General features: G+C 44.4%; 1 protein-coding gene and 1 pseudogene across 1 annotated transcript; one reads left to right on the forward strand and one right to left on the reverse strand.

Annotated features, from left to right (window-relative positions):
* Positions 1-308: 308 nt before the first annotated feature.
* LOC115326320 lies at positions 309-2,141 on the reverse strand (annotated as a pseudogene).
* Positions 2,142-8,295: 6,154 nt separating this feature from the next.
* LOC115326640 lies at positions 8,296-8,877 on the forward strand. Its single transcript, XM_040210567.1, has one exon. The coding sequence runs from the start codon at positions 8,296-8,298 to the stop codon at positions 8,875-8,877; it is 582 nt and encodes a 193-aa protein (XP_040066501.1).
* The last annotated feature ends 3,258 nt before the right edge of the window (positions 8,878-12,135 follow it).

Genomic DNA, 12,135 nt, shown 5'->3' on the forward strand with positions numbered 1-12,135 from the left:
TTTTTTTTGTATGAGAGACAGCTGACGTACCATGTCATCAGCATTTGCTGCCATGCCAGCATTCTGTATAGCAGGCAGTGCTGCAGGTTGAAGGTTAGCAGCCGGGGCATGGACAGCTGGCAGCTGGGGGAGGGCAAGAGGCAGGGAAGGGCCAGTAGCCAGGGCAGGGGCAGCAGCCAGGGCAGGGGCAGCAGCCAGGCCAGGGGCAGCAGCCACCCTGGGCAGAACTGCACCCAAGGGAGGAGCAGTAACCAGTGCAGGGACCGGGCGAGGAGCCAAGGCATGGGCAGCTGCCAGGGGAGGGCTCATCACTGGGGCAGGGGAATCCACCAGGCATGGGTCGTTGGCCACGACTTCAGCAGCACCATGATTAGCGGCAGCACCCGGCGCAGGTGGGGCTTCGGAATGGCACCTGCAGTTCCTTTCATCACCTGCAGAAGGCATCAAACAATGAATAAGACCTTTGTCCTTATATAAGAGTTGAAAACATCATACCTTTCATCGGAGACTCCACTTTCTTTATTACTATTTCTTGGAGGTTGACGTTCAGTTGCCTCAGTTGGTGAGCTTCCTTCTCCAACACCAAAATTCGCTTCTCTGCACGGTCGTACTTCTCTCGGAGAAGTTCCAACTCACTCTTCTCCGTGTTTGTTGCACTCATTTTCTTCCTTTTCATCCCCAAGATCTTCATAAAGTCTGGCTTGCTTGCTGAGGTTTGCCTCTCTTTGGTGTGTTTCAGAAATTGACCATATGTTACTAATTTTTTTTCACACACACAGATCTGCAATGAGCAACATAGCAATATAGCTACCTTCTGAGCCTTGGCATTTTCCTTCTCCGTGGTTGAAGAGTCCTCAGAATAATCGGAGCTATCTATAACTTTCCGGACACGCAGCCGTCCCTCCTTCAGCTTGGTTTTCAGATTCTCTTCAGAGGCTAAGGATGATGAAATTTATCAGCATGAAATAAAGCAGAGCACTTGTAAAAGCTTTGACTGATTATAATAACTAAAAAAAAAACAGTTGTCAAAAACCTTACAGGTAGGGAGGGTTCTTAAGATTCCACAAGTATTCGTTTTTTTCAAATGCTGAATTTATTTGTTCCTCTGAACAACTGTTTATATTAATTTTGATATGATAATTCCTTGTTTCGAAAGCCCACTGCCAAAAGCTTTTGGCTTTGTCTCTCTACCGACATTTAGGTTTCACAAAGTGAAGCTACTCAGTGGTTTCAAAGGTGGGTCTGTGTAGTATTTGTATATAGCCCATAATGCCGGCACCGAAAAAGAAGCCGATGCCGCGCGTGAAATAAACAGGGCCGGGCACCCGCGCTCGGGGTGCTCGAGACTCAGAGACCATGACCAGCAGCCGGCGGTTGTCATTGCTTCTTTGAGCTTCAACGGCCTTGGTGTCCACGAAGGCATTTTGGGTTTGTGCTAACTTCCGGCATGCAATGTCCAAGACAATCCGCGACCCAGTCAAATACAATAAAGATCAGTGTCCGCGACACACCCGTGGTTGAGAACCACTAGTGCTAATAACCGATCCTATGTTCGCGGGCACAATATTCCGAAATTGGGAAGCGATATGGTTTGTAATCGCGCGACGATTTCTTCAGGCGATTAATGTTCGCAATTGCAGGAAGTATGTGGTTTAGAGTATCGATGCTGTAATTTGCACGTGCAGCAATACAATATTACACGATTTCAAGCAGGACGTTTGGGTCAGAACCCGCAGGCATGTGCTTGCTTGCACCCACCGCGCAGCACGCGCTGCGCGTGCAGGGCGGGAAGATAAAGCCGCGATATTTTCCTGCCAATACATATGTGGTACGCGGAGAGCTTTTAAACACTGGAACTGACCACCCAACAGAAGAGTAAGGGCTTTATAGAAGTCGCTCTTGCCATTATCCCCCAGTCCATTTCACGTTGTACTTCGTTTTGTCATCATAGTCTTTCGGACCACTTGGATGGAAGTCCTTGACGAAAGATGTCGGCACAATCGCTTTTGTTTTATCGTCGACGTAACGTACATAGGCGTAGGTTGTCATCGCGCACCAATTACCGTACGAAGACCGAAGAACCAAAGACTCGAAGTTATCCAAAGCACGGTGATCCAAAGAAACAAAGAAGCAGCAGGAAAGTCCTAAGGTTCGGCTTGGCTTTGGACTGCAATTAACACGGTCCCATATGGAGAGTGAAAAGGAACAAAGATTTCGTCCGTCCTTTAAAACAGAAAGGTTATTAATGTTCATTAACCTTATCTGTTATTTTGTTAAAAAAAAACAATTTAAAAGCAAATTGTTTTTCTACATGCACTGTTCACCTGCAGAATAACGTTGCCTGCAGACGCTCTCGCCCGGTCGGCAGAATTGAAAAAGGCGGCAGCAGTAAACGCGCTTCTCTAGAGAACCTAGACGGCCTAGATTGCAAAAAGCTTAAATTAAAAGAAAAGCACGAAAGAACATCGCGCTTTTTTTTTTCGCTACGTGACAGGGCGACGCATGCGCACTTGTGGCAAATCTGCTTAGGACTCATGGTTTAAGTTGGTCCCTCTCTTTTATCTAGGCTCTCTACTCTGCCTACTGGCTTTATCTATACCGCTGTGGGCTCTACGGTACACTGCCGCTGCTCCAGGCTGCGTCGGGAGCGTGGGCAGCTTGCCATTTATATCGTCCTCTACGGAAGCTGACGTTTGTCGGCTCTCGCCGTCCAGACACGTTTATTGTCTCAAAGGTTGAAAGGTGGTGCCGACGATCTCTTCAACTTTGCTGTCCCATATGGTACGGGCAGTACGGGTACGGGGACAGTGCTACATCGGGCCCCGCTGTAATAAAAGCTAGCACCCCCTGCTCAAGATGCGAGTTACTGGGATTTCTAAGTCCCCAACAACGTTTTCGAACCGGTCTTTCTAAGAATGTATTGCACAGGAAAAAGACTAAATGCATTAAATTCGAAATAAGGTGAACTGGGCCAGTTGGGTGACGTTATACATGACGGGGAAAACAGCTCAGAAAACGCGGACTACGAAGAACAAACACGCGTGTCCTGTCGTGTTTGCTCTTCTACGTAGTCCGGAAATTCTGAATTGTTTTCTCCATTGTGTATTAAACTTGAAACTCAATAAGAATGCGAGAATTAACGAAAACGCATCGCGCGCCATCGTGGAATTTAGTATATATATGCTCGGGTGCCCACATTTTCTTTTATCTGCAGCTCATTTCTAATTTGTTGAAGGCATTCTCAACATGGCAGAACAAATTTGCACGAGGAGACAGGCGCTCTCAGATGCACGCGTCAGAAAATCGTCGGATCCGACAGAGTGGGATTTTGACAGGTTATAGACGCTTTCAGGGCGCGCGCCAGATTGAGCCGCCATAGCCGACCTTCCTTTGTCTTACTGAGATGCCGAGCCACTGAAGCGGGTGTTGACGAGTCTCGACAAGGGCCTATGGTGGGGAGAAGGACACAGTAACACTTAAAATTGCAATAACCTGTCCTGCTGTGGTAATGATGAAGTGGAACTAACTAATCAGGGGGAACAAAAACTGGAGGTCGGTTATGGCGGCGCCCTTGCACAACTGCCTGAAAGCGTCTATATCTTTCTAAACGTACGCTTGATGCCAAAGCTTTATTTAGACCAATGCATGTTACAGTGCGGCCACTTTATTTACTTATTTATTTAGACTAGAAAATTAACATTGGCGCCATCGCGAATCAATGGGTAATGAACCCCAACTTCGGGCGGGTTAGCTTTCATCAAGTTATATTTTTCTAACCAGATGTGGTCCGGCCAATATAGCATAACTGCGAGCCTCCTTGCATATTGAGGTATTTTGAAGCCGCGTTTAGAGTGCCTCAAAGTCAGCAGGACCGAGTGCATGCCTCGATCCTGCTCGTGCAGTCGTGGTTCTGTCCGCTCGTCAGGAAAGGACAGGTATACACATGACACTCGTACGCGCAGGAGCAGACGCGTGTGCGAGTCTCAAAGACAGTTCAACGATCGGGGACAAAGAGGACTACTTAAAAGGCTCCAACGGCGTTGGCGAAATGCTAGTACGCTAGCTCCTGCCAGACCACGTGGTTTCACACAATTTGCTGCATAGTTCACCCGAGACTGCAGCCAAAGCACGAGCTCCTGGCTTTGAGGCATGCATTTCTAGCGTGAGCGCTCGTTCTGTGGAAGAACGTTTCAAAGCAGCGACCTCGAGCTCTGCTGCGCTTCCGACGTTGATGTCGGAAACACAGATGTCTTTTTCTCTGTGTCCGGTTAATTTTGCATTGGTTCTGTTAACTAAATAATAACATCCACTCATGCGGTTTGTTTAATTTGCTCTCAAGAGAGGCGCGCATCAGTGAACCAGTAGCCAGAAAAGGCCGAAGGTTCTAGCCGGTGTTACCCCAAAAACGTTTTAAAAAGAGAAAAAAGACAACGGAACACCGCTAACTAGGCCTGACGACTAGAAGTGCAAGTGCAGCAGACATCCCCAAAAGCTGAATTTTAGCTACTGGAGTGACTCTAAATTAGAGTTGGTTACTCCGACACGTGACAACTTAGCTAGAACTACGCTCAGTGCAGGTAGGTTTTTTTTTTAGATTTTTTTTTTTTTTTTAACTTTTTCTGACCGCCAAGGGTGGCGAGCTTCAGCAGATTGAGATCGGTTAGATTTTGGGAACACGGCCAGTGGGCGAGTGCTTTGTTTTTGCTACAGTGTAGTTTTGGCACTTTGTGTAAGCGGCTCTCGTGCCATGCCCGCAGGCCCGCAGCTGCGTGACTGGATGTGACACTCTTTTCCGTTAACGCGTGCTGTTTTCCTCTGAAACTTTATGAAGATGAGCTTGTCCTAGTGGACCGGTTTTGTCTATGGAGGGTTCGACAACACAGCTTTCCCCATCTGCTGCGTCTCCACCGCGTCCAAAACGATCGAGAAAACGAGGCCCTTATAAACAGTATTTGCATCCGGGGTCTCAAACTCCGATCCCGAAATCGACGAGATACGCCCAGAGAGAAGACGTTGCACATGGGAACCACGTAAGTCTCCGGCTGTCAAATGAAGCTACGATAGACTGTTCGCTGGTTCGGCCGGTTAAATGCAAATATTCAGGCTGGGTTTGGACCAATTTTTATGCTCTATATTTATTAAATAATATCGTGTCCGGCCTAGGGTTCACGATAGCGGCGAAAAATCGGCCCGAGTTTGCACAGCCTGTAAAAACGTACCGGGGACCCGCGCACTTCTAAAAAAAATAAATATTGTTGAAAGTGTTGAACAATTCGCGATAATTAAATTTCTGGTTCGCGTGACCCTAAATCCCTAGATGACTCCACTCAAGAGGGGCTGCAAAACCCGTCATTTTCAGTAGACATATTTTATCTGATGACCCTAAAATATCTTACATTGTTCATCAAGTTTAGAAGTGCCTTTACCTTCAAGCTTTTGTACTTAGTTTGGGCCTTGATCGTACTAAGCCATCTACACTCCACCATGAAAAGTGGATGCTAACCGTTCTAGGGTGATGCAGCAGCTGCATGTTTGGCCGCAGATGCCGACTTGTTTCACGAAGATGGAAAGTCAGCCGATGCTTCCTCTTTGGTGAGTATATCTCATTATTTCGAATATGTCACCCTAAAGAACAAAACTCTACTCGGGCTGTTACCGATTCATATTTATACGTATTTATGGAGGAGCAAAATGTTGCAGAAGATCTGGCCAGAGATGACCTGCCTTGGGAAATCGGAGGAGTTCCTTCCACTTGGGCAGTAAGCAATATTTTCGTAGTCTGAAAATAGTCATTTTACAAACGAAGGACTTGTTGTTATACTTATCCTTTTTGAAATTAATACAGGAACCTGGTATGTCTTCGGACGACCTTGGTAGCAGGGCTGGCTGCTCTCCTGATTCAAGAGAACGACCTTGCACGTCTTCCCATGGTAAATATATTCCCTCTTTTACAACGGGCATGCACTCATCTTAAAACTCAATAAAAAAACCTACCTTGATTGTATTCTCTGCATGATCTGAAATACGCCAAAAAATGAGGACAGAGACGAGAGGCACACAGGACAGGGCTCTGTCCCTGTCCTGCATGTTTTTCTTTTCTGTCCTCGTTTTTTTTAGCATATTTTCCATCCTGTATCAGAACCAACTTGCCCAACTCGCAATCTTAATAGAGTGTACTTTTTGTTTTTTCTGTGCTCAAGCATTTTGAACACCGTCCCACAACCCTCTGCCTACATTCATCTGTGCTAGATTTGTGCATCTATATTTTTGGGCGGAAGCTATGTGAGGCCCTGCAACCCCCAGTTTGCGCACTTCTGTCCTAAAGCACGGGCTAGGTGTGACTCCCTGTCTGCTACTGAGGTTCTCTATATGAACTCATTTAGCACAGTCATTTCCTGACGAAAATCTTTGATATCTTGGAAAGGAATGATACGCATATATTTGTTTGTTTCTTTTCTATTGTATGAACCTCCAACAACCTAACGCGATTTATTGCACTTTGTGAGGGAAAGCATTACAAAAATATTGAAATGCTTATCAATTTGGTGAGCTTATCTTAACCTATCCAGAACACTTGAGGGTTTATTGCTCTCCTAAAACGTTTTAAACGCCCAGGTGATTGGCCCTAAATCTTGGTTTGCGCAAATATTACGTCACTAACCTTTGCTATGGACCTTAGTAGAAATAGGTATATAAAGACCATTAAAGAATTTACATGTTGCATGGATGATTTAACTAAAAAGAATGTGAAGGTAATTATTAGGTAAGCAACAAGTGATTTTTTAGTGCTGTCCTTCGTTTTGATTTCTGTTCCTTAAGGAACTTCGAATGTGGTGTGATCTTTACATGCTTCTCCTACTTAAGTTTCAGAATTTAATTTTGCATGCATATATTAGTGATATGCAGTTTGCTAGCTGAGAAAACAAGCTGTGCTCTTGCACTGCACAGATAAATTAAACACCAACGAAAGCCCGGACTCCGCCCAAACATGGGTTTTGCAGTTTGGGATGAGAAGCCAAGGTTACAGAGCTTACAAATACGGAGGGGAAATTTTAGAGGCATAAAGCTAAGCTGGGTTATCAGAGAATGCTATCCAACAACTAACGGAATTCGGGAAAAGATGCTGGCCTATCGATGAACATTTCTTATCAGTCAACTTGTCTCCAAAACATTCAGGAACATGGCTCCTTCGCTGGAGATGACCTCTCAGATGACGCAAGATCTCTCTCATCCTCGGTAGGCAACCTTCATCAAGCGCTCGTGGTACTCAGTGCATGTGGAATGAGAACAGAGCTGTATAGCAGTAATTATATAATTTTAAAGGACGTGCTCAATACTAGATGCGGGACTTTCTATCTGGTATCAGCATCTATATTTTTACCATCATGTTCTTAAAATTGCCATTGATTAATTCCAGACTTCGTCAGAAGACATCTCAGATGAAAGTTCAGCGGCCACCGATTCGAACGCAACTCAGCCTGCAAGGTCATTTGTCGAGCTTTTCGAAGAGATTGTATCTGAACGCCATGTTGTGTCTAAAGGTGATATTTTAGTAATGCTGCTAAAGTATGTTGCTTGTAACAAACATTCATTTACCGCTCTGACAAATCTAGTCAAGATGGTGAATAGTTTTTTTTCTCGACCTATTCTTCCAGAATCACGTTACTTTCTCGGTAAGATGTTTGGTGATAATGGTTTTTACTTTCACTTTTATTGCCCTCACTGTTTTTACTACATTGAAAAACTGGATAGCTGCTGCAGCTCTTTCCAGTGCCCACATTGCAGTCAAGAATGCAAAATGTCGAATGTCTGTGAGCCACCTTTTTTTATTACCTTTGACATTAAGTCACAGTTACAGAGCATCCTGATAGATTCAGACTTCTCAGACTTAACAGAACCTCTGCAGGATGTCGACTCAATGTGTGACATCAAAGATGGGAGCAAGTATCGTGCATTTGTTGACGAGACTGCAGAGGCTGGGCATAGGATTAGTCTCACCTTAAACACAGATGGTGCCCCAGTTTTTAAATCCTCATCAACTTCCATTTGGCCCATCCAGCTGTCAGTGAATGAACTTTCTCCCGAGGATCGTGTTGATAAACTTGTGCTAGCGGCCCTTTGGTTTGGGAAATCCAAGCCACGAATGGACATTTTCCAGAAAGCCTTTGTGGACATTATGCAGAAGCTTTCGATGGATGATTTCCCCTAAGCTTCAAAGGGAAAATTGAAACCTTCAGTGCTTTCTGCATATGCTCAGCAGTTGACTCTGTGGCTAGAGCCCAAATGCAAGAGATTATGCAATTTAATGGTTATTTCGGCTGTAACTGGTGCTTGCACCCTGGCACGGGGGTAGGAAAGGCTCTGAAATACCCTGTCCAAGCAGTCGATCCTGTTGAACGTACTGACGAACAAATGTACAACGACATGCAAGAGGCTCTTGAAACTGGGACTGTAGTGCGCGGAGTGAAAACTGTTTCTCCGCTTATTAACCTGGAGCACTTCAGCATCGTCTGGGGCTTTGTCCCAGACTACATGCATTGTGTCTTACTGGGTTTGGCGAGGCAGTTCCTGGAGCATTGGCTTGAGCGCTGTGACAGAGAGTTTTATGTTGGGCGAGAGATTGATGTTTTGGATAGTAGGCTTTTGGCTATAAAGCCTCCAAGAGACGTGAGGTGGATGCCGAGATCGCTCAGAGAGGGAAAATTTTGGAAAGCCAAAGAACTTGAGAACTGGGTCCTGTTTTACAGTGTTTCTGTTATCACTGGAGTTATGCCAACGAGGTATGTTGCTCACTGGGCTCTCTTAGTGGAGGCTCTGCACCTGATGCTACAGGAGCGTATCTCTTTTGCAGACATCAACCTTTCCGATCTCCCCTGACGCTGGAGTTTGTTATTAAGACTCAGCACCTCTATGGAGAAGAGAGTATGACTTATAACGTCCATCAGATGCAACATATAGTAAAGAGCGTTCGTCTCTGGGGTTCCTTGTGGGCACATTCTGCCTTCCCTTTTGAAGCAGGTAATGGCAAAATGAAATTAAGCATTAAGGCCGCCAAGGGGATTCCCAATCAGATTTGCAGGATGCTGGCGATCGAGACCGTAGTTTCTGAGTTGGAGGTACTTGTGAGAAGTGCTGCTATGTCCAGTTACTGCTCTTCTCTTGACTCACACTCGACACAAAAATTTGCCGGTCTTTGCAAAGAAGGAGTGCGTTTGCTGGGAAAAGGGTGTCCGTTTAAGGTCGCTGGGGGGATCCTGCTTGGTCTTCAAGCTTCGTCGCCTCAAGCTCTTGAGTACCAGCGGATGGTGAAGGGAGGAACTGTATTCACAACTGTTGCTTATGTTGGCAAGAAGAAAAGTGACAGCTCAGTCGTAAAGCTCACTAATGGTTTTATTGGGGTAATTGAGAAGAATGTTTTGGACAAGAATTCAAGCTTTTTAGTTCTGAGGCTGTTGGAATGTGTACCTTTTTATTCCAAGTCAAAGACAACTTTGTTCAGAGGTGTCGGCAGCAGTTTCGGCTCATAAAATGTTTGGAAATTCTCAGCCCGGCAGTTTTCATGGCCACTGATGATACCTACCTTGCTTCAGTGCCCAGTGCTCTTACATTAAAAGCTGTTTGTTAGCACTGTTTGATTTTCGGTTTTGTTGGAAAGTTTCTTGTTTCAAGTGATAGATTTGCTATGTTCAAACAGAAGGATTATCTGCACAAATGGATGGACGGTTATTTTTTCTTTCTTCCATCTTTAGAAAGTTGTCTTTTTTCTTTTTTTTTAAAGTGGCACTAAGGCAATTTTTGACATCAACTTTTAAAGCGGTAGCTTTACGGGCCACACTTTGCAGAAATTTCGACCTCGTCTCCAGTTTTTGCTACTCTTCATGATTATCTCCAAATTTTGAGTGGGTGCTTGCTCAATACTTTCCAGTAGTTTCAGTTTCAGCTCAAGTGACTCTCACGTACTCGCTGAAAGTGATTTCTACAGATCTGCCTCGCTCACCCTGTCTCATTGCCTTCGCCACCTCAGTCAAGTCTCCATAAGCCTTGTGTATCACAAACTAACCGCCGAATTTACAAACTTCACTTCAATTGAGGCGCCCCTGAATTCCCTCAAGCAAAGCGCGAGGACAGGCGCTGGCCAATCGCGACGACGGACAGGCGGCCTAGGTTGCTTATCAGTCATCGCGATTGGCCAGCGCCGGCCCTCGCGGCTTTTTTGAGGAAGTGGAGGGGTGCCTCAATTGGAGTGAGGTTTGTGAATTTGGTGGTACAGCTTTACTTTTCCAGAAATCAAAGTCAAATTGGGGGGTTTTGCGTGCCAAACCAATGGCGCTGAGGATTAGTTTGGACCACCTGGGGATCTTTTGATGAGCAACCGAAAGCTCAGCCTTCTGTGCAATAAGTCTTTCTCAGATTGCGGGCACCTCGGCCAGGGTTCAAACCTGCCACCTGGAGATCCTTAGGACGGCGCTCTCGCATCGGAGCCCCCCTCAACGTGTGCCTCGATCCTTCCATTGTTTACAAACAAAATATCAAAGCATACAGGTTTATACATCCTGGAACTGGTTCATTTTATATTAAATATGCATATTACTAATTTTTCTTTTACTGTTAACATTTCCTCCAAAAATGCTTTTTGTTGTCAATAAAGCAGGAGCCTCTTCCCCCTTTGATTACAAAGAGCGAACCTAAATTTTTATTTTAATTATGGTGACCTTGGTTTAGATGAGTAATTTGGCAGGAGATCACTACCACTCAACTAAGGCTTTGGCCTAACACGTGCCATGCATTATTAACCTGCATGCATAAGTGAACAAATAAATTTCTGGGCTGTTTACTTTATAAAACTTTTTACACGGCTTTTTGTGCTAATCGTCGGCAAGATTTTCATACGAATCAAATGTCCATCTTCTACTTCTATGCGTGGCTTACTGGAAAAAACTGCTCATGGCCTGTATTTTTTAAATCAGCTTTTCTACAAATGTGGACTGCCTTGATTTTGTTTTCTTGTAAATGAAACACATAGACAGTGTATAACAAACTTCAGATTATTGTGTTATGCACTGTGATAACAATCATAAAATGCTTGAGGATATGTTGCTTAAACGTACCAATGTACATATGTTTGCAATGGATATTTATTTATATCCATTAGTGAATAACATCTGATATGAGTTTATGGGTGGAAAGAAATGAATGTCTAGCTTGTGACTTGTGTACCTTGTCTGTATAAAAATGAATGTGAAAAACCGCTATGCGAGTTTTTTTTAAGAATGTGAGGGCTTGCCCTGCTATAAAGTGACAGACATCCCGACAAGCCAAAATATTCTTGCGCAATCTGGCAACAGTCTAAACATAATAATTTGATTTTTGAATTCACTTACTTTGGAATAAACCCATACTAAAGAGAAAATGGCAAGATCTGTATAGATGATTGCACACTATATTCCAGGGGTCTCAAACACACAGCCCGCGACTTGCGGCGACGCTGCCCGCAGGCAACCGGCCACGAGTCCCGGTTCCTATGTCTCGAGTTCTAAAAATACCGTGAGCCCTAGTAATCTCATCTCGTCAATTAATTTTTGCTTAAAAGTAGCTCTGCTGTTTTAAGATATTCTCATTGTTTATACTTGTCTGTGTACATTTGCTCGTTGTTTCGCTTTCTTTTTTTTTTGCTTCCCAGCTGTTTGTAATGTACAATTCTGCTACTAGGCTGCAAGTGCGAGCTATTTGTTGGATGCATAACTCTGCTGCGCAAACTCACAATCAGTAAGAGCTATACTGCCAAAGATAAAGCTATGAGCTCAGAATTCACACCTTCAAAACAAATTATCACCATTAAGAGAGAAGTATTTGTTCAGTGCTGCGATAAAAATGGTCAGGAAAGCAAAAACTCAAATAACTGAGCTTGGTTAATTCTTGAGTGAATTGAGCAATAGGAACAACAGTGCACTTGCTATCTTGTTCTATTAGAAATGCCAGCACGCTGGCGGGCAGTGTCATTTTAATTCTTGTTATCACATCAGGTCAGGGTCCAAAGTAGTCATATAAATAAATAAAATCTTAATATGTTACTGGCAAAATTGTGAGTTTACAAAAAGCATAGAGCACTAGGTCTCTTTTTAAAATCTCTTGACC

This window comes from Ixodes scapularis, unplaced genomic scaffold (genome assembly GCF_016920785.2).
Source record: "Ixodes scapularis isolate PalLabHiFi unplaced genomic scaffold, ASM1692078v2 PGA_scaffold2__306_contigs__length_199485367, whole genome shotgun sequence".
Classification (NCBI taxonomy): domain Eukaryota; kingdom Metazoa; phylum Arthropoda; class Arachnida; order Ixodida; family Ixodidae; genus Ixodes; species Ixodes scapularis.

Excerpts from the sequence above, each read along its gene's own strand:
- LOC115326640 (XM_040210567.1), top strand. The coding sequence starts at position 8,296 with ATGCAATTTAATGGTTATTTCGGCTGTAACTGGTGCTTGCACCCTGGC.